General features: G+C 38.6%; 1 protein-coding gene across 19 annotated transcripts in view; it reads right to left on the bottom strand.

Moving 5' to 3' along the window:
• ITSN2 (intersectin 2) overlaps window positions 1-23,842 on the bottom strand; it is a 145,580-nt gene that overhangs the window by 89,905 nt on the left and 31,833 nt on the right. For all 19 annotated transcript variants that reach the window (XM_021088350.2, XM_021088358.2, XM_085019733.1 and 16 more), the window contains 8 exons: window positions 14,611-14,703; window positions 12,452-12,515; window positions 11,480-11,643; window positions 9,665-9,871; window positions 9,429-9,525; window positions 8,354-8,493; window positions 1,766-1,829; window positions 702-839 (listed from right to left, as the gene is read on the bottom strand). In XM_021088350.2, coding sequence (XP_020944009.1) covers window positions 702-839; window positions 1,766-1,829; window positions 8,354-8,493; window positions 9,429-9,525; window positions 9,665-9,871; window positions 11,480-11,643; window positions 12,452-12,515; window positions 14,611-14,703 — 967 coding nt within the window. The remainder of the gene's footprint in view (window positions 1-701; window positions 840-1,765; window positions 1,830-8,353; window positions 8,494-9,428; window positions 9,526-9,664; window positions 9,872-11,479; window positions 11,644-12,451; window positions 12,516-14,610; window positions 14,704-23,842) is intronic.

The following is a 23,842-nucleotide window of genomic DNA, read 5'->3' as shown; positions in this document are numbered from 1 at the left end:
GTCCAGTGGTTAGGATTTGGCACATTCACAACTGTGATGTGGGTTGAATCCCTTGAACCCTTGTCTGGGAACTGAGATCCCATATGAAGCTGCTGTATGCTACAGCAAAAAAAAAAAAAAAAAAAAAAAAAAGGCAAAAAGAAAAAAAAGGCCAAAGAGATCTGGATTCAAACCATTTCACCAATTGCTATTCTTGGGTAAATTTATTCTTTTCTTTTTCTTTTTTCTGCTGCACCTGCAGCATATGGTAGTTCCTAGGTGAGGGGTTGAATTGGAACTGCAGCTGCAGGCCTACATCATAGCCACAGCCATGCCAGATCCAAGCCACATCTGCAAACTACATTGCAGCTTGCGGCAACACTGGATCCTCAACCCACTGAGAAAGGCCAGGGATCAAACCTGCATCCTCACGAATGCTGTGTCGGGTTCTTAATCTGCTGAGCCACAACGAAAACTCCTGGTTAATTTATTTTTAATCTGTTTAGTCATCAGTTTCCCAGTTTCCTTATCTATAACATGGTGAAAATACACACCTACTTCCATTCTCTTTCCAGTGAAACTCATTAAACACCAAAATCAAATGGCAGTGTAAATGTTTAACTATCTACAAAACTAGAGCAGAGGCCCTAGGAAATCCGCAAGTAATAATCATGTCTGCCAAGTGACGAAAACAATACCTCTTCACCACCAGAGGCACTCACCTAAAAGACGGAGGGACGAGCTCAGGAGGTAAAGTCAGTGGCAATGGCTGTCCTGCTTTGGCCATATCAGTGAGGTGCATGGCAAGGATAAACTCCTCAGCTTTCAGCTGTCCATCACCATCAATGTCAGCCAGAGTCCTAAAGAAAATATGAAAATTCACAACTTAGAAAGAGTCTATTCAGAGTAAAATATTTTCAGAAGAATTAGATTTTTTATTCTTATTTTTAATTTTTTTATTTTTTGGCCATGCCTGTGACATATGGAAATTCCTGGGCCAGGGATCACACTCATGCCACAGACGTGACCCAAGCCACTGCAGTGACAAAACCAGATCCTTAACCTGCTGTGCCACCAGGGAATTCCCAATTTTTTATTTTTAAAACAAGAGATTGAACAGCTGCCTTAACATATTTTAGTGAAACGTAAATACATACAGAAAAGTAAGCTAATCTTTACCCTTAACTTTCATATCACAAAAGAGAGGGAAGAAACTTTGGAATGAAAAGGGAAATACATCTGAAAAGGTGGCTTGTCTTGGTTCATGGTTAATTTACCTATCACATCATATTTAGCTCTATATTAAAAATGCAATTTTCTCTAATTCTCCATTGAAGGCATTATTTAAAAGCAAACCAGGAGAGTTCTCGTTGTGGCTCAGTGGAAACGAATCTGACTAGTAACCATGAGGTTGAGGGTTCCATCCCTGGCCTCGCTCAGTGGGTTAAGGGTCTGGCGTTGCCATGAGCTGTGATGTAGGTCACAGATGTGGCTCAGATCCTGTGTTGCTGTGGCTGTGGCTGTGGCTGGCAGCTGTAGCTCTGATTCAACCCCTAGCCTAGAAACTTCCATATGCTGTCAGTGCAGACCTTAAAAAACAAAAACAAAACAAAACAGTTTTACTTGTAAAATAATTAAATGCCAATTTCTCAAGAACAACACTTTATACACTTTTATTTGATCGCCAGGGTTCACACGGAACATTTTTTAAATCACAGACTTTTATAGAAACAATATCTTTTTTTAATAATAGAGAATGTATAGTTAAAATCACAATCAAACTTACCAAATAGTAGCTAGCTGTGTTTGAGAAAGATTTGACTGAAGAAGGGCATTTCTAGCTTGAAAACCTGATTGATAAAGAACATAAAAGAAAGTTCATTAGCTTTTAAAAAGCATGCACACTTAAATAGCTGTAACTGTGGAACAACACTATTGCTATCCTGGGAGAGCATCAGTTTTTTCCATGCACCAGGCACTGAGCATTCAAGAGTCATCAAAACAAACACACTCCCAGGACCAAGGAGTTTAAAATCCAGAGTTAGAACCAAGTGCTCCCATGTCCTTTGAGAAAATAATGATACGCACAGTGACTGACTCGAAGGACCAAGCCAGTAGCACAGAGTATTAGAGGCCAAGTTATCAAAACACAGCTTCCTAGCATGTTCAGATTTGCTTTTATCTCTCACTGATTATTTCTTTTCCTCTACTTTTCTTCTTCTAAGTGACCTGTAAATGTTAGCATTCTTCAAGGATCTGAACTGGGCACTTTCTCTCTATGAACTCACATCCACTTCTATGACTTTAAACCGCACCTAGAGGCTCATGATTCCCAAATGTCCATCCACAGCCCAAACGCTTCCTCCAAGTTTAGACTTCTATACCCAACTGAAAAATCCACATGTGTATTTCACAGGCATCTCAAACCAAATACATATAAAACTACTCTCTCAATCCTCATCCATGCCCCTCTTCCCAATCTTCACCCAAATTACTCTTCCTCAGTTTTCCCTTCTCTATAAATGGCATCATAGTCCATCCAGTGGCTCATGCCAGAAATCAGAGTCACCCCTGAACCCTTCCTCTCCCACACACCCACGTCCAACACCAAGTCCTACAATTCTACATTACTGCATGTCTGGGTCCTTCTTACCTGTGAAGTCACAATCTAACGTCGCCTTCTCAGAAAGGCCTTCTCTGCCCACCCTACCATGCAATATATTTCCTGTTTTTATCCTTATCACATACCATAATTTGTAATGTAACAATTATTTACTTTTTTATCTATTGTCTGTTTCCCCTATTATGCTAAGTTCTATGAAGATAAAAATCTTGACTGCTTTATCCACTAATGTATACCTATGCTTAGTACATAGATGCTTAATAAATATTTGTTGAAGTAGCAAATAAAGTTGTAATCCAAAGTCATCCTCTTCTAAGATACAATGGGGGCTTACTTATATGATAGCATCTGAAAATAAAAATAGCTAACATTCACTGAAGGTTCACTATGTATGATAAACTGTTCCACTTTTTTCTTCCTCAGTGTGAGGAAACAAAAATATGTTTCTGTAAGAGGCTCCTGATCTTCAAAGAATATATTCCAGAACAGAATATCCCTGTCTTCTTGGGAGGAGCATTCACTCCTGGTGAGCTTGTCTGTGGCTTTCTGACCATGACAAACCCTGGGACTTCTCTAGGGAAGGTCTCCTAGTCAGTAAAGCAGGTGCTACACTTCCCACTCTCAGGTGCCTAAACCACAAGTGCAAGAAGAGTCAGTCGTATCCTGGGTTTAGCCCAAGCCAAGTCCCGCCCCAACAACTCTGCACAGAAGATATACATCTGCCAGCTCTTCCTCAGCAATAACTCCCACTACAAAGCCAGCACAGATGCCACTAAACCCATTGCTTTGCTGAGCTTTGAACAGAGATCTGGATAATCAAAGCTACATTTACTATATAGAATAAACTCGAATATGCCACGTATTGTAACAAGCAATCAAATGTTTATATTACACAACTTTAAAATATTTTCCATTCTTTTTCTATCTTTAAAATATTTTCCATTCTTTTTCTATCTTTTTCTATGGAAAATACACTGGAAATAGCCTCACTCAATTAATTACTCCTCAATAGACTGCTTATAGGAAGTGAGATCTGAGGTTTTAGTGTTTTGTTTTGTTTTGTTTGTCTTTTTGCCATTTCTTGGGCCGCTCCCTCAGCATATGGAGGTTCCCAGGCTAGGGGTTGAATCAGAGCTGCAGCCACCGGCCTACTCCAGAGCCACAGCAACGAGGGATCCAAGCTGTGTCTGCAACCTACGCCAGAGCTCACGGCAACGCCAGATCCTTAACCCACTGAGCAAGGGCAGGGGTCGAACCCGCAACCTCATGGTTCCTAGTCGAATTCGTTAACCACTAAGCCACGACGGGAACTCCAGTTTTGGTGTTAAAAGGAATATTCTTCCAACAGAAGTTTCCAACCTGAAGAAAGGTTCAATACCTGAAGTTCTAGCTCCTGAACAAAGATAACAGAGCAGACCCCTAGAAGTAGGCAACAGAGCAAACAAGAGGAGGAAGGGAAGGAATGAAATGATTAAAAGCACCCTGGCAGAAGATTTAAATGTGTGCAGGCAATGTGAGTAAGACAGAGGCCAGAGTGAGGCAACAGAACACTGTACCAAGACAAGCTCACGTGCACATGCCCACCGCCAGTCTGCCAATCCTGTGGATACCTGCTCCTGTGCCTATAAACCAGTCCCTCTGCTCTCTACCTGGTGGTCTATTTATCCTCTTAAGATCCAGCTCAAATGTCATCTCTTCTGTGAAACACTCTCTTACATCCTCAGAGTCAGTCACTTTCTCATCTATAGTAATCACAGTACTGCTAACCAAATACTGTGATGATATGGCATCTACTAGGGGCTCTGAAAAGCTATGGGCCATGTCTTCCTCCTCTCTGCATTCCAGTGCCACATAGGGTGCCTGGAAGATATATGACTCAGGAAATATCTGAGTCAATGAACTAATCTAAATAAATCATGATTGAGTTTATGGGGAAGAAAAAAGGAAGAACAAAGAAAAGAAAAATTAGACCTTCACCTGCTATATTCACTGAACAAAGCATACCATGTAAGTCTAGGTTAGCCCTGTCCTCATACTGGGGCTCACGCTCAGCTTCAGGACACCAAAAACAACTTTTTTTTACCTAGGACAATCAATCCTTCCCTTAACTACAGACATATAGCTTTGCTCTTGTAGGTCTAACAATAACATTTTCTAAAAACAATACAATAAACAACCTTCATGCAATGTATCACATACCAAACAAAAAGTAATATGAAGGGAATATTTCCTCATAGGCTCCTCATGTCCTTCATATTTCAACACAAACCCACCTTTGATTATAATCCATTTCTGCAGTACTTAAAAGTGTACTAACCTTACATGTAGCGACCAATGGATTTTTACATAAGTATGCACACATGCAACCAACACCCATTGAAGACACAGAATGTTTCCGGCATCCCAGAAGGTTCTAACATGGCCCCCTTTTCAACAGAGTAACTACACTGTTGCTGATTTTCATCATCACCAATTTGGCTTCCTGTTCTTCAACTCTGCATAAATGGATTAAATATTATGGATCTTGGAGTTCCTGCTGTGGCTCAGCAGAAATGAATCTGACTGGTATCCATGAGGATGCAGGTTTGATCCCTGGCCTCGCTCAGTGGGTTAAGGACCCAGCATTGCCATGAGCTGTGGTATAGGTTGCAAATGTAGCTCAGATCCCTTGCTGTGGCGTAGGCCAGTCGCCACAGCTCTGATTCGACCCCTAGCCTGGGAACCTCCATATGCTGCAGGTGCATATGGAGCTAAACAAATACATAAATAAATAACTATTATGGGTCTTTTGTGCCAGAATTCTGACTCATACAACACCTGTGAAATGATCTGTGCTGCTGCATGTACCAGCAGTTTATTTTTATTGCTGTAGGGTATTCTGTTATAGAAATACATCATAATTTATTTATCTATTCTCCTGTTGATGGACATTTAGACTATTTCTTTTTGGATGTTTTGAATGAAGCTGTTATGAACACTTCTGTACATGTCTTTTTAGTCCTCTTTTGTTACTAAGAAAAAAGAGGATCCTTAACCTGGCACAGCAGGTTAAGGATCTGGCATCATCTCTGTAGCAGTGTGTGTTCAACCTCTAGCCCGGCCCAGTAGGTTAAAGAATCTGGTGTTGCCACAGCTGTGGCGTAGGTTGCAGCTGTGGCTTGGAAACTTCTATATGACGTGGGTGTAGCCAAAAATAAAAACAAAAAAAATTTTTTTAACTTCTTTAACTCAAAATGTAGGGCCCAAAGAAGTCTATTTTTTTTTCAAATACAGGAAGCACGTGACTTTAATGCCAAATAGTCTGAATACCATATTTCACAGAATCTAAGATGCCATCAATTATAAGACACATCATTATTTTACATAATACTAAAAAGGAAAAAAACACTGCCAATGAAACCATTACACAATGCTAAGACATCACTGATGGTAACACATGTCCCAATTCTAGAGATGCTAAAACGTAAAAAGAGGAGTTCTCTTGCGGCACAGCAGGTTAAGGATCTGGTGTTGTCACTGCTGTAGCTCTGGTTACTGCTGTGGTGTGGGTTTGATCCTTGGCCTGGGAACTTCCACGTGCCACAGGCATGGCAAAACAAAAAATGTAAAAAAAGGAATACTTAAAAATATGATATACATTGTTTCATATAATACTATTAATTAATAATATACTTTGGGAGTTTCCGTCATGGCTCAGCAGGCTTAGTGAACCTAACTAGGAGCCATGAGGACTTGGGTTCGATCCCTGGCATCACTCAGTGGGTTAAGGATATGGCATTGCTGTGAGCTGTGGTGTAGGTCGCAGACAAGGCTCAGATCCCACATTGCTGTGGCTCTGGTGTAGGCTGGTAGCTACAGTTCTGATTGGACTCCTAGCCTGGGAACCTCCATATGCAGCGCATGCAGCCCTAAAAAGACAAAAAAAACATACACACACACACTTTGTTTCATATAATTTAATAAAGTTATGGAACATATAGTTGTTATACAATATTTAATAAACATAAAATATAGTGTATTTGTCAGTTATGAAGCGTAATAATAAAAGCCACCCATGAACCTAATGTAAGAACCAGATAATCATTAAATGCTTTGAAGCTATCTGTGTTTCCTGATTTTATCTCCATGCTTCCCAGAAAAAGCAACTACTATCCTGATTTGTGTGTGTGATTCTTTTTCTTTTTTCCTTTGTCTTTTTGCCATTTCGTGGGCTGCTCCCGCGGCATATGGAGGTTCCCAGGCTAGGGGTCTAATCGGAGCTGTAGCTGCCAGCCTATGCCAGAGCCACAGCAGTGCGGGATCCGAGCCATGTCTGTGACCTACACCACAGCTCACAGCAATGCTGGATCCTTAACCCACTGAGCAAGGGCAGGGACCGAACCCACAACCTCATGGTTCCTAGTGGGATTAGTTAACCACTGAGCCACGACAGGAACTCCTGTGTGTGATTCTTTTTTAAAAGCTTTTATCATATAGGTATGTATCTTCAAAGAAAGCACTGAATATTTTAGATTATCCAATGAATTCCAAAAGTTTTACTGCTCCCTTGCCCCACTGCACAACTAGAGACCCCATACTCTTATTTCATAGACAACTTTCCATTCTCCGAACATGTCATGTACTTTTTTGCTCTTAGGATTTCTTCCTTGTCACCCTAAAATGCTTTTACCTTCAATTTCTATCTCTGTGACTCCTAATTCTTTCTTTCCTGGTAGGGCTTCAATACTCCTTTCCTATAAGATGTTTTATCTGATCTCTTCAGTATTAATATCTCCTATTCTATGTTCCCTAGCATTTTAAAGTGCTATTATTTTAAAACAACTATTTTACTGTCTAAACTATAACTTGTTGCTGAGTGAAGGGGGGGGAGTTAGAAGGAGGAATTCTACTTGCCTGTTTCCCTCTGTTTATGTCCCCTTCCTTATCTTCAATTTGTAAAGTTTGGATGTTTGTTCTAGCATGGACTCAAATGTTCTATGGGGATCTAAGGTCAGGTTCTAGGTCTACATTTGGGTTTGAGCATGAAAAGGTGAACAACACTCATGTGGGGCATTAGGAAGGACAAGCAGAGCAAGACCAGATGAGGCAGGGGTCTCTTAGGGTGAAGTTTAGAGCCACACTGTCATGGGAGACTCTCCACTCACTGCACTGGAGGATGAAGTTTGACTTTATCAAGGGAGAGGTCTTCTTTCCAAAAAGCTGGACTTATATCTATGTGCTCAACTAGTCTGTAAGAACTTTGGACCCTTATGGAACTTAAACATTATTTGTATTTATCAAACATCTGTTAAATTTTTCGGATGTTAAAATTTTAAATGAGCTACAACACACAATTTCAAATAAAAGTGGCTTTTTGTGTGTGTGTGTGTTTTGTTTTTTTTTTTTTGGCTTTTTAGGGCTGCTCCTATGGCATATGGAGAAAATTTCGCAGAATTCTGCAGAAAAATATCACAGAATATTTTAGTTTAGTTTCAGGGTAGGGGTCGAATTGGAGCTACAGCTGCAGGCCACCACCACAGCCACAGAAATGCTAGATCCAAGCCACGTATGCAACCTACACCACAGCTCATGACAATGCTGGATCCTTAACTCACTGAATGAGACCAGGCTTCGAACCCACAACCTCATGGTTCCCAGTCGGATTTATTTCCGCTGAGCCACCATGGGAACTCCTCAAATAAAAGTTCTTCAGTACAAGTCCATATAAAAAACATAACTCTCTCATATTCTTAAGCACTGTATACTGCTTACCTGAGAGGTATCCACTCATGCTTTTGTCAAGACTATTGAATTTTTGCCGATACTTTAATCTTGAAGGCTGAGGAACTGCCCACTCTGAGGTCCCAGTCTTGGGTGAGTTCCCTGAGAGGGAAGCAGTTGAGGAAGTTGAGCTGTAACAAAATTCATTTAAAATTTTTGTTACTAAATAAAATACAGTTAGTTAAACTTTACAAGGCAGAGACATTTAGACCTTCTAAATTATAATAGTAATTGCTTTTGTATTTGACATTTTAAAAATTTAAGCAATTATCCTTAATCTTGAAAGAGCAAATGCTATATGAAGTATAGAACTACCATATATAAGGAACTTATCATGTGCCAGGCCCTGCACTGTGCTAGGGCCTGTACAAATATTATTTCTTTTCTTTTTTTGGCCACGCCCACAGCAAGCAGAAGTTCCTGGGCTAGAGATTGAACCTGCTCTGCCAAATACTCAACCTACTGTGCCACAGAAAAACTCCCACAAATATTATTTCTAATTCTTACAACACACTTAAAAGGTATTACTGTCTCCATCTTGTAAATGGACAAACTATGGCTCAATGCTATTGAGAACAACAAGATCACACAATCAGTGAGTGTTTAAGCAAGGAGGACATTGTTCTTCTGGGTCATTGCTTTAAAGAGCGTTACTGTGATTTACACGAGGGGGGATGAATGAACATTGATGCTTTTGTTCTTTCTAAAATCTAAAGGATACTCAATCAGCAGGTTTTTCTCAAGAAAAAAATAATGCACAATGATTATGAGATGTTTTCAGAAATGTTTTTGAATTGAAAAATATGGAGCTTTAGGTAAAAAAAATGATTAAAAATATTGCAGAATATTTTAGTTTACATAAACCTTATTTTCAAAAGTAAATGGCAAAGTCAATAATTCAAAAAATAATTTTATGTGAATTATAAGTAGTAAATTTACCTTAACTATTTACATTTGATCATTATAAAGTAAAACCTGGGTAAGCTCAGAGGCTTTTTTTTTTAAGTCATTTGTTAAATACTCATTACTGAAAGGCTAAAAAGTTGCAAGTTTTAAGTATTCATACCTACTAGATCCTAAATCAATCAGAGACTGGGCTTTCTGTATACTAGCACCACCAAATCCTCCCATCATCAGACTGTAAGATGACGTATGAGGCAATGCTACAAAAAAAGAAAAAAGAAAAAGATTCACACTAAACAATTTCACAAAGTATGAAGGAAATTTGTATCTACTGGGATACAAATATAACAGTATTTCATATGAAGAAAGAAACTAAGTCATTAGACACAAAGAACTTACTTGAAGAAGAATAAGGAATGGATAAGGGCTGAATGAGACTGGCGGTTCCATTTGGTAATGATGAAGTGCTAACGGAAGGCACTAGGGGAGCAGGCATCATTAAAGGAGGAAGGGTGGTCCCTGAAGTCGCAGAGGGCAAGGGTGTTGCTATAGGTGCAACTGGAGGCAATGACTGAGGAATGGACAGGTTGGGCATGCTTCCCATTCCTAAGGACAAAACAGAACACATTTTCCAGTGCTGGTAAATCAATTATAAAACATATGACGGAAAACAAATCAGCACAATGAGCAGTCCCTGTATCTACAGAAACACGATGGGCAAACTAGTTTTTAAAAAAATCACTAAAGCAGCTTTGACCCAGCAGTGCAAGAGGTAAACTAATGCTTGATAATAAAAATAATCTGACCTGTATGAACTAAGGGAATGATCACTAAGGAATTGAAAGTTCTTTTCTGGCATTTTCAATAAAACTAAGAAGTCTTTTCCAATTAAATATTAGTATCCTCAAAGAGAGAATGAATTATCTGATCAAATGTGAGTTTTTGCGTAGGGATAATAAACACATTGTTGTTGAGTTAACACACACACACACACACACACACACACACACACACACACAAACTCCCCAAACTCACCCATCTCCTGTAAAAGATGTTCTGAATACTACATACTTTAGGAGACCCATTTAAGCACATACTATGCAAGAAGAAAGCATGCTTGTTTCACTTTTCTAGTAAGTAACACACATATGGATTGAAGAACAATTCTTTAAAAGGAACAAAGGGGAGTTCCCATTGTGGCTCAGTGGAAACAAATCTGACTAGCGTCCATGAGGATGCAGGTTTGATCCCTGGCCTCGCTCAGTGGGTTAAGGATCCGGCGTTGCTATGAGCTGTGATGTAGGTCGCAGATGGGCCTCAGATCTAGCATTGCTGTGGCTGTGGCGCAGGCCGGTGGCTACAGCTCCGATTCAGCCTCTAGCCTGGGAACTTCCATATGCCGCAGATGCAGCCTTAAATCGACAATAAATAAATAAAAGAAACAAAGGATGATTCTTATTCATTTACAAACCACAGAATATGAAGTACACTATATAAATATGATTATACAACATTTAGTATTTATCTCTAAAATTCACTGCAATCATGACAGAATTAAACATTTTAAGAACATCTCAAGTGGAAGCACATGTTTCAGATACACAGAGATATCTAACTAAATGGTCCATTCCAATTAATGCTTCTTACAAACAATTAATAAGAAAAGGCTAATCAAAATGAATGGGAAACGGGTTATTTCTCATGAATAAGTAAATTCTCTAGTACAAAGTCTGCAATCTTTTAGCTCTTAATTTAGCTGGTTAATTAACTTTTAAATTAAAGAAATTTCTACTTATGTGTAATTTTAAATTACCTCCCAAATTAAATCATTTCAAGTGAGTTTAAAATTGTTCACATTTTTTGTGAACACATACAGAGTATAGAGAAAACTAATTAAGAATAGTATTTAGGATCAGCTATAACTAGCAGGATCACATAATTTATCATCCTGTTGGGAATTATGAAAAGGAACACCTAACTGAACTAAATGCCAGGATAACAGACATAAATTAGAACCGTCCCTGGAAAATTGGGACTCATGGATGCACTAGCTATGACAGCAAATTTAACATTTCTTATCTCTGACATGAAAATTAACTTGGGAATCTGGGGAGTGCCATTTTATGCCAACAAATCCTTTTCTGATTCTCAAATGTTATGCCTAGGAATCAAGTTTAACTATCAAATGCATCTAAACAATTAATAAACACATACCAAAACGAGCAGAAATTAATGGAGAGAACATAGGAGGTTGTTTCATAATAGGAGGAAGAACCACGGGTAATTGTTGGCCTTGAAGCTTCAGTTTGATGAGTTTCATAGCTATGGAGAACTCTTGCTGATCCATCTTCCCATCCTTGTTCAGGTCTGATAAAGCCCTAAAAGGACAACGGTGTGGGTAGATTGGTATACAGGGTAAATATGACCTTTGAGGAGGATGATAAAATAAAAACAATGACATAGCATTTACATGTAGATCATCACTTAATAATTAAGTGTGTGTGTATGTGTCTGTATGTGTAACGAAAAGCTAAAACCTGTACATTAAGAAGTAATGACCAGAGATAGTATCTAATAAAATACTACCAGCCTATATAGAATCTAGATGCCTTTGGGATGAATTCCACCAGTGCAGATGGAAAGAAATTATGTAAGAGTATAGTCATTCTAAAGAATTTATTCATTTGTTCAAATATTTACTAAATGCGTGCTACATGTCTGACAGTCTGCCAAAATGGGAATATTCTGAATGGAAAGAAGAATGGAATAGAGATTGGTGTTCGTTGCAAATATATTAGAAAAACAAGCCCTTAGATAATATAAAGAACAATTTCTTTAAGGTAGGAACAGGGTAACAGTGGGTTAATGTGGGGTTTACAGATGATGAAATAAATGAAACTACAAAATAACAGAAGGAAGATTAAGACTCTCGCCAAATTATAAAGAAGGTTTTTCAATAGAAATGTACACATCTTTCCTTAGAAATTCTAAGGAAATTAGAAATGTGTCCTACAGAACAAAACTCCAACTGATTTTCATTTATGCAATAAAATTTATTTTCAGAAAAACTGAACAAATACTCTTAATAACAAACTACAAATAAAAAGAACTTTAACACTAAGTACCAAAAACAACAAAGCCAGATTATCAGAAAGTTAAGTTCATCGATGAAAGCAAACATTTTACCATATTTCAGCTAAAACAGGAGCTGGCAGGCCTGACTGTAAGAAAAAGGTACGTGCTTGATCACCTGAAGACAATAAAAACAAAAATCAAACAGCATATTACTAAGTGATTACTCTGATGCCTCTGAATAATAATGGCCAATAATAATAATGTTCTTGGTTTACTTTAAATTTTAATTCCAATCATTAAAGAAAAATTATTTATATTACTTTAATAAGACTTAGATGTTTTAAAATAAAAATGTTACAACTGAAGTTATATGCATTAATCAGTGATGAAAGATCACACTATTCATCTTACTTTATACATCTAATAAAACATATAGTTAAAAACGCTATTCCCTAGAAAAGTTCTAAATAAGAAAGTACTAGGTTTGGGAAAGTTACTCCTCACGGGTATCTGACAGTCCTACATGTCTGCTGTGGATGCTAAGAACGTAAGATCCTAATTGCTCTCTACCCAGACCATTCTCAGAATTGGGTTTGCACTGAAAAATCTTATAAGTTAATGTTTCCCTCTGGGACAAAAAAACAAGCTTGCTTATGCTTGCTAAAAAGCAGTGGGTTCCCTGAAGCTCAGTATTCTTCTGTAAGACAACCATGCACACGTGTAGCATCCTTCTGGGCTCTCTGCATGGCCCCTACGTGACTCGGGGGATAAGGGAAATGGACAGAAACATGTCGATGTTTATGCTGCCAGCTATGCCACCAGAAAGTGTGTCCTCTGTCTCTAACTCAGGAATTCCAAGTCTCCTGCTAGCATCCACCAGACAGTAACAGACCAAGTTATTACCTTGTAACCAAATCCCAACCCAGATACCAGGTAAGGTAGTTATTATTACGGAAGTACAGATAACACTAAACTATAATGGTTAAGAGGATGGATTCCTAAGTCACACCGAATGGTTTCCAACCCCAGATCACCACTAACCATCTCTGCGACTTTCGGTTAAGTTACAGCACACCTCTAAGTCTCAGTTCCATCATCTTTAAAATACAGACAGTGACAGGGCAACCTCACAGGCTTGTTGTGAAGGTTAAAGGAGACAGTGTATTTAGTATAGTATCTGAAATATAGTACAGATTTGTCAAATATTAACCATTTTACTTATATTACTGTAAATAAAGCACTAAGGTGCTTTGGCACAGAAAAGAAAGTTTCACTTATAGAAAAAATTTCTAAAGACACATCTAAATTAATCTTCTTTTGGTTCTGGAGATCTTTTTGCAAAACAAGAGTTAGCATCAACAATCAATGTTTATAAAACCTCTCAAAGACAAACAAAGCTAAGTGTTGGGAAAACAGGGGTAAAAAATCTAGCTTATCTTCAAGAAAAATGTGTATATATATTTCTACTAGATACAAATTTCTACTATGTCTACCTTTTTCTACTTGGTAAAAAACTGACTGTATATATTTCTACTGATACATATATATATTTCTATTAATACATATACATATTTCTAGTGATATATATACACACTGATCATTATACTAGTAACCAACACAACATATTAAAAGCACATCAATAAATTTGGGGAAAAAGTCTCAACTATCTTAAATGAATTAAAAACTTTTCAGCTATAAGGTCAAAATGTGAAACTGGACAGTTAAACTACAATTCTTTTTTTTTTTTTTTTTTTTGTCTTTTGTCTTTTTTTGTCTTTTTGTTGTTGTTGCTGTTGTTGCTATTTCTTGGGCCGCTCCCGCGGCATATGGAGGTTCCCAGGCTAGGGGTTGAATCGGAGCTGTAGCCACCGGCCTACGCCAGAGCCACAGCAACGCGGGATCCGAGCCGAGTCTGCAACCTACACCACAGCTCACGGCAACGCCGGATCGTCAACCCACTGAGCAAGGGCAGGGACCGAACCCGCAACCCCATGGTTCCTAGTCGGATTCGTTAACCACTGCGCCACGACGGGAACTCCTAAACTACAATTCTTGACTATCATTTAAGATCAAGAAAAGATCTTCCGTATGCCAAATCAAAAAAGACAAATTAAGATGATTCCAGGTAAAATAAGAAGCCATATTTTTTCAAACTCTAGAATTCTGATTGATATGAATTTTAAATAATACAAATATGAAGGCAGACAAATCAAAACTAATTGTAAGATAGGACAGAAAATGAGCATAATTCACAAATTAAAAACACAAACCTGTTATGTAACCTCCTGAGGGTTTGAGGTTATCAAACTGCTTGTCATGCTTAGTCCGTTCTTCAGATGTAATAGCCCACATGTTTGGCCCTCCTAAAACATAAAAGAAAGACAAAGGTACTATAGTGTATATATAAGAATACTTGATACAATTCCAAAATGTAAATATGGATCACAGATGTCCATTTAATGACACTATTTAATACTTGATGACACAAAGAGGAAAGCTCTATCATAACCATATATTGCACGGCCCTAAGGCTTTTCACTCATTCACTCAATTAACACCTACTTGAACAATTACTATATACCACCCAATGGAAATGGTCAACAACCTAAATACTGCAAATAAAAAGGTGAACAAAGTATTATTCCCATCCTTAAGGAATTCTTCACTCTAGAAAACAACTACCATTATTTACAATGTTTCTTACCTAAGCAGAAATACATAAAAGCAGCATCAAGGATGAGCTAACGATAAGACCAAGGCAAAGCCTTGAAGCTTGGCTTGAATTTTACCATGTGAAGAGGTGGGATAAGAGCATTTCACACAAAAAGGGCATAGCATGAGAAGTCAAGCCATGTTCAAGATGCTGTAACTGTGCTGAGTAGACTATGAGTAGACTAATAGCTAAAGTACCATGTGAGTGTGAGAAAGTGGTTAAGAAATAGGAGGAATTAATTATGAAGAATCTTAAATACCATCCTTATCTTACCTTTATTCTGGAAGTTACCAAGTGCCATCTGGTACTTTTCAAAATAACCTTCTTATTTGGAATACTTTTAGATTCATAGGAAACTTGCAAAGATAGTACAGAGTTCCTGTATATCCTTCACCCAATTTCCACTGTTAACAATTTACATAACCCCAGTACATTTGTCAAAACACATAAATTAATACTGGTATACTACTACTAGCCAAACTAAATACCTTCACCAAGAGGGCTAGCTGGTAAATTCTAATGAAATTAGATTCTGGGTACTGGAGACAGCATCTTTGTCACTGAGGGTTCTGCTGATTGGAGCCTTGGCAAAGGGAGGTAGCCTACACCTGGTCTGAATGTTTGACCTATGCAAGCAATGCCAGATCTGAGCTGTGTCTGCAGCCTACACCACAGCTCATGGCAATGTCAGATCCTTGACCCACTGAGTGGGGCCAGGGATTGAACCCACATCCTCATGGATACTAGTTGGGTTCATTTTCACTACGCCACAACAGGATCTCCTGTCACTTTTTCTTAGCTGTTTCCTGGCTCATGATTAAGACCAAAGGGGTTGGGGGTCATCTGTGTATATAACTTATCATAAGAAAATTCAGGATTCTCCCCTGACCATTCTTAGACATGACACACCTTTATTTCATCTAAAAGCAATTGCAGACAGGCTAGCTGATACATCCTCCTGGTGGTGGCTCAGCTAAAAAAGGACCTAGAGGATTCAATGTTAATTTCTCTTTCTAATTACTCAATGAATTTTTTTTGGTCTTTTTTTGCCTTTTTAGGGCTGCACCTGCGGCACATGGAGGTTCCCAGGCTAGGGGTCTAATCAGAGCTATAGCTGCCAGCCTACACGACAGCCATAGCAATGCCAGATCTGAGCCGCATCTGCAACCTACACCACAGCTCATGGCAACGCCGGATCCTTAACCCACTGAGCAAGGCCAGGGATCGAACCCACAACCTCATGGTTCCTAGTCGGATTCATTTCTGCTGCGCCATGAAGGGAACTCCACTCAATGAATTTTATTACATTTATAGTTGTACAACAATCATCACAACCAAATTTTATATCATTTCCATCCCAAACTCTCAGTGCATCCCTCCACCCCCCAATGCTAATTTACAAAAATGTCCTTGTCCCTCTTGCACCTAATCCTTCTGGATCACGAGAAAATAGTGAAGTTATAGCCAAATGGGACATCTAGATTTTTGTGGAAGTAGAGAGCAACAAACAGGCATCTGAGGAAATACCTTAGACCCCAGAGAAAAGGGAGTGAGAGAAGCATTAACGACCTACTATCACTGTTTTTCAGAGGAGGAAACAGAGAGAATAAATAACCTATCCAAGGTAACAAAGTCAGAAATGTTAAAGCCACACAGGCTTAATTACAGTCTATTCCCCTGGTGGCTCAGCAGGTGTGTCTTGGGTTGCTACTGTTGCACAGGTTCAATCCCTGGCCCAGGAACTTCTGCATGTTGTGAGTGTGGCCAAAAAAAAAGTCTTAAACAATCTGACTTGATGATAACTAAAAAGGAATAGAACTACAAATATATCATCAGTTGATTTCAACAAAGATGTTAATATAATTCAATGGGGGGAAAGAACAATTTTTTCAACAAATGGTGCTGAAAGAACTGGACGTCCATGTGAAAAAAAAAAAAAGGAGTTTCTGCTGCAGCACAGTGGGTTAAGAATCTGACAATAGTAGCGCAGGTGGCTGCGGAGGTGCAGGTTTGATCCCCAGCCCAGCAAAGTGGATTAAAGGATCTGGCATTGCTGCACCTTCACTGTAGGCTGAAGCTGTGGCTCAGATTCAATCGCTGGCCTGGGAACTTCAGGTATCACAGGTGTGGCCATTTAAAAAAAAAAATCTCATACCATATACAAAAATTAACTCTAATGGATTATATCTAATGTAAATGTAAGGGCTAAATTATGAAGCTTCTTAAAGAAAGCAAAGAAGAAAATCCTTGTAGCCCTACATAAGGCAGTGACTTTTTTGGACACAATGGCATAAACCATTAAAATTTTTTGATAAAATGAACTTAAAATCTAAAACTTCTGCTGTCCTAAAGACTGTCAAGAAAATGAAAAGACAAGCTACAGACTGGGAGAAATATCTGCAAAACATATTTGATAAAGGACATATATCTAGCATATATAAAGAATTACAGGAGTTCCCTGGTGGTTCAGCAGGTTGGAGATCCGACATTGTCACTGCTGTGGCACAGATTTGATCCCTGGCCTGGGAACTTCTGTATGCTGTGGGCACAGCCAAAAAAAAAAAAAAAAAGTGGGCAAAAGATCTAAACAGACACATCAAAGATACAGAGACGGCAAATAAGACTATGACAAGATGTTTAATATTCTTAATCATCAGGTAAATGCATACAAAAATCACAGTAAGATATCATTGTACATCTATTGGAATACCTGGAATTAAAAAAAAAAAAAAACTGCTGGCAAACATGCTGAGCAACTGAAACTCACACACTGCTGGTGGGAAGGCAAAGAGAGAATTTGGAAAAGTTTAGCAATGTCTTATGAAGTTAAATACACATTTACCATAATACAACCCGGTAATAAACTCTTAGATATTCACTGAAAAGAAATAAAGAGCTACTTCCAAATAAAAATCTGTGGTCTGATGGTTACAGAAGCTTTAGACATTATGTCTAAAGTTCCAAAATCAGGAATTAACCAAACGCCTTTTGCAGATGAACAGGTAAAGAAACCGTGGTACACAATACACTGGAACACTACTCAGCAATGAAAGAGAAAGATATATGCAAGCACATGGATGAATCATAAAACTATTCTGTTAAGAGGCTGCAAAGACACAAAAGGCTACCTACTGTGTATTTCATTTATATGACATTTTAGAAAAGCCAAAACTACAGAGCAATCTGATCAGTGGTTGCCAGTGACTAAGGGTGAGGTAATGGGCAAAGGGAACATTTTAGGTTATAGAAATGTGCCATATCCCAATGTACATGACCATATACATTTGTCAAAACTCATCTAACTGTATTAAAAAGGGTGACTCATACCTCAGTAAACCAACCTTAAAACAAAACAAAAATATAAAGCATCTAATACATGCCTGTCAATGGCGAGTGCTTAATAAATCAGTTTCCTTAGTCAACCCAATCCCAGGGAACACCATTAATTAAGGAAAAGGAAGAACATTAAAATCTTTCTCAGGCTCCTCTCCTTGTGATAAAGATACTCTTGCCAGAATATACTGAAAGTGAGGCTTTTTCGTCAGAAACCTTAGGAATATTTTAAGTCTAAGCAGTCTGGTTGGGAAGGCTAGAGCTACTCTAACATACCTCAGTGTATTAAGACTACAGAAAATTCTGCTGCAGCAGAAGGGAGGCTGCGTCAATCCGATTAACATTATAACACTTTCTCATATACTACATTCACCTCACTTTTCCCTGGATATCTGTCTTCACAGTGACCAGCCCAGCCCATCTTAACTTGCTGCTTAGTTCCCATGACTCCATCCAGCAACTTCATATATGTTCATATACATTCATCCAACATTTATGGGGTACCAATGTGTTCAAGGACTAAGGGTACAAAGATGAATAAAATGAACCCCTTAGAATGCCCCTACCCTGTTGGTGAAAATGTAAATTGGTACAACCGCTATTGAAAACAATATGGAGGTTCCTCAGAAAACTGAAAATAGAACTAACATATGACCCTGCAATCCCACTCCTGGGCATACAGCCAGACAAAACTATAATTCAAAAACATACATACAAAGTTCCCTTTACAGTGCAGCTGGTGTGCAGGTTGCAGATGCAGATAGGATCTCAAGTTGCTATGTCTATGGTGTATACTGACAGTTGTAGCTCCAATTCAACCACTAGCCTGGGAACTTCCATATGCCACAGATGTTGTACTAAAAATCAAAAAAAAAAAAAAAAAGTATTCAGGTACTCTTATGTTCAAAGCAGCACTATTCACAATAGCCAAGACATAGAAACAACCTAAATGTCCATGGACAGATGAATGTATTAAGAAGATGTGGGGGAGTTCCCGTCGTGGCGCAGCGGTTAACGAATCCGACTAGGAACCATGAGGTTGCGGGTTCGGTCCCTGCCCTTGCTCAGTGGGTTAACGATCCGGCGTTGCCGTGAGCTGCGGTGTAGGTTGCAGACGCGGCTCGGATCCCGCGTTGCTGTGGCTCTGGCGTAGGCCGATGGCTACAGCTCCAATTCAACCCCTAGCCTGGGAACCTCCATATGCCGCGGGAGCGGCCCAAGAAATAGCAACAACAACAAAAAAGACAAAAAAAAAAAAAAAAAAAAAAAAAAAAAAAAAAAGATGTGGTACATATAAACAATGGAATACTACTCAGCCATAAAACAGAACACAATAATGCATTTTTTAGCAACATGGATGCAACTAGAGTATCCTACTAAGTTAAGTAAGTCAGAAAGAGACAGACAGGAGTTCCCATCATGGGGCAGCAGAAACGAATCCGACTAGGAACCATGAGGTTGCAGGTTCGATCCCTGGCCTCGCTCAGTGGGTTAAGGATCAGGCGTTGCTGTGAGCTGCAGTATAGGTTGTAGACACGGCTCAGATCTGGTATTGCTTTGGCTGCGGTGTAGGCTGGAAGCTGTAGTTCTGATTCGATCCCTAGCCTGGGAACCTTCATATGCCACAGATGTGAAACTAAAAACTAAAAAAAAAAAAAAACAAAAAAAAAAAGACAAAGACCATATATCACTCATATGTGAAATCTAAAATATGGCACAAATGAACCTATCTACAAAACAGAAATGGACTCACAGACATAGAGAAGACACTTGTGGTTGCCAAGGAGGAGGAGGGAGGGAAAGGGATGGACTGGGAATTTGGGGTTAGTAGATGCAAACTATTACATTTAGAATGGATAAACAAGGTCCTACTACATAGCATAGGGAACTATATCCAATCTCCTGGGATAGACCATAATGGAAAAGAATGTGAAAAAGAATGTTTATATATATGTAAACATATATACACATGTGTAACTAAATCACTATGTATGATATGCATAACTGAATGTATATATAACTGAATCACTTTGCTATACAGCAGAAATTGGGACACTGTAAATCAACTATAATTTAAAAAAAAAAGAGCTTCTTAAAAGAGCCCAGAGACTTTCTAATATTTAAGAGACTCCATCTAGCCAAGAGTGTTACACACAACCATCAAGATTAAAATTAATAACAGAATAAAAATATTCTAAGTCATATGAGAAGGAATAATTTTTAAGTAGTAATAAAATAATCTTCAAATCTGGACACTTCCAAAAAATGACCATATTAAAACAAAAGATATTATTGCACTAGAAGTTTACGGAAAGGAAAAGTCACATAGAAATAAGAAAACTATGAAATATAGGTAATTCAAAGCCAACTTTAAAATAGCTTATCCAATTCTAGCTTTCTTATTTGGAATATATACTAACGGAACGTTTTGAAAGAGCCAAGAATTTATCATTTTAAACTTACAGTGAAACATCCTCACTTTAACCTGTATTTATTCATAAGCCTTACTGAAGGGCAGGACAACCTGAGTTTTGGTGTTGATGTTCCTTAAAAATCTAAAACTTTTTACATTGTGTGATGATCACTTTCTTCTTCTTCTTCTTCTTATTATTATTAAGCAGCACCCACAGTATATGGAAGTCCCCAGGATCAATTCTGAGCTATAGCTATGACCTACAACACTGGATCCTTAACCTGCTGCACCGGGCTGGGGACTGAATACGCACTGCTGCAGAGACAACAGTAGATCCTTAACACACTGCTCCACAGCAGGAACTCCGATCACTTTAGAAATATATTAAAATTCTATCCACTTCCTCCAACTTGTCACTAAATTGGGAATACGGTATTTTCAAAAAGATTTCTGTTTTGCTTATTCTCATCTCATCTACTGGCGCTGTCAAACATGTTCTAATGGTCATGTAGAAGAAATAAAACCTATGTTTACAGAATATCTGCTCTATGTTAGAGCTCATGCAGTAAGTAGCATCATCCCTCTTTTACACAGATACACATGATACACACACACACACAAACAAGTTCCACATGGTTAAGGCTCATAGCTTGGGAGCGGCACAGCAGTATTCTAATACATAGTTCTAAATATACATGACTAAGGATTTCCCATTGTGTCTCAGTGGTAAGGAACCTGACTAGTATCCATGAGGATACAGGTGTCAACCCCTGGCCTTGCTCAGGGGGTTAAAGATCCAGCATTGCTGTTGAGTTGTGGTGTAGATCACAGACATGGCTTGGATCCCACATTGCTGTGGCTACAATGTAGGCCGGCACCTGCAGCTCAGTTCCTAGCCTGGGAACTTCCATATGCCGCTGGTGCAGCCCTAAAAAGCAAAAAAAAAAAAAAAAAAAAAGAAAGAAAGAAAAGCAAAAAAACCCTGAAATTAAAAAAAATTAGGAGTTTCTTTCATGGCTCAGTGGTTAACGAACCCAACTAGGATCCATGAGGATACGGGTTTGATCCCTGGCCTGGCTCAGTGGGTTAAGGATCCAGCATTGCCGTGAGCTGTGGTGTAGGCTGTAGACGTAGCTCAGAGCCCGAGTTGCTGTGGCTGTGGTGTAGGCCTGCAGCTGTAGCTCCAATTCGACCACTAGCTTGGGAACTTCCACAGGCCACAGGTGCGGCTCTAAAAAAGCAAAAAACAAAATAAAATAAACAAACAAAAATTAAATATACATGATTCAGATAGGTTATATCCCACTTCTACAATGTAAAAATTAAATGATAGGAGTTCTCTTGTGGTATATTGGGTTAAGGATCTGGCACTGCCACTGCTGCAGCTCAGCTCACTGCATGGAACAGGTTTGATCCCTGACCCAGGAAATTACACATAATGTGGGCGTGGTCCAAAAAAAAAAAAAAATTAGGAGTTCCCGTGGAGGCTCAGTGGTTAACGAATCTGACTAGGAACCATGAGGTTGTGGGTTTGATCCCTGGCCTTGCTCAGTGGATTAAGGATCCAGCGTTGCCATGAGCTGTGTTATAGGCTGCAGATGCGGCTTGGATCTGGTGTTGCTGTGGCTGTGGTGTAGGCTGGTGGCTACAAGCTCCAATTAGACCCCTAGCCTGGGAACCTCCATGTGCCGTGGGTGCGGCCCTAGAAAAAGGAAAAAAAGAAAAATTAAATGATATCAGAAATAGTCTTCACTGGTATATCTGTCCAGTTCAAAATAATAGTCAAGTAATATATATTGACTCAGTACTAACTTAAATCTCTAAAACACAGCTGGAACAGTAGTCTAGACAGAACTAAAGCCTCAATTGTAGGGACATGAGTAATAAATGCTTGGGTTGGTATAAATGCAGAACAACACTACAGCTTAATTCTACAGGTCCACTGTTTAACAAAGATTTCTTAATTACATAGCGCAAAGAGTAATGACTTCTAAAATTCTAAAAAGGTAACAAAGTTCTAAAAATAAAAATGGTATTTTTTTCCTCCTAAAGCCACTAGCTGTTCCTTTTCTCTCCCTCTTCCTTTTCATTTTCAGATTTTGGTCAGAGCCGCTGTCATGGGCTTCAGAACTTCTTACTCACGTAACCAGTCTTTAGTACTTTCAGAATTCTGAGGCTGAAATAAGCCACATTACAACTGGTAGAAATCTGTATCTGAAGTGGCCTCTTGCCCATCACCTAACGGCTCATATATTATATCCTCTGTAATGACAATTTCATTAAATTTTTGAAAAGCAGAAAGCAAACCCGCCATGATTAAAGAAGGCTTTGGCAAGGATGATTCTACTGGTGCAGAGGATACCAGAAGTAAAACCACAAGTGGTATAAATACGATATAATGATCTCTTTTTAGTTCTGTTAAGGAGATAGGAAGTGAAGCAGACTAAGAAAAGAAAATCTGTTCAACAGAGCTTTCTGAGCTATACCTGCATTATCCAATATCGTAGCCACTAGCCACAAGTGGCTCTGAGCACCTGAAATGTGGCTGTGTGAATGAGGAACTGAATTTTATTTTACTTAATTTTTATTAATTTAAATTTAAATAGCCACATGAAGGTATCTGCCTGCCACACAGCTCTAAGAACCAAAAAGTCTAGAATGTCTGTGGTTAGTCTCAGGATGATGAAGTAGAAGTGGAAAATTTGAGGACTATGCCAGATGCATTAGACAGGGAGGGCACTTAGAGACAAGTTCCAATAACTGGGCACTGAAAAGATTGAACACAACCTATAACTGAGCATTTACTAAAGGAGCAAACACTGCTTCAGAAGATTTTGTGTTCTACATGATGCTTCTTTCCAAGAAGATGTTAAACCCTGAATTGGACTTAGATATATACAAGATTATCTTCAGTCTTCAGCTATTTTATAAACTAAATATGTGAGTTTCATAGTCTGCATTAGCTATCAATTCTTCAGAATTTTAAAAAGTTACTATCTCTCTTCTTATATACTACTCCTAAATTAACTATTTAACATTTTAG

Source organism: Sus scrofa, chromosome 3 (assembly GCF_054392235.1).
Source record: "Sus scrofa isolate SSC_HxYL_T2T_F1_AM1 chromosome 3, Sscrofa_HxYL_maternal_Yorkshire_Landrace_v2.0, whole genome shotgun sequence".
Lineage (NCBI taxonomy): Eukaryota > Metazoa > Chordata > Mammalia > Artiodactyla > Suidae > Sus > Sus scrofa.
The sequence above is the reverse complement of the archived record's forward strand: the minus strand, read 5'-3'. Positions and strand labels throughout refer to the sequence as shown.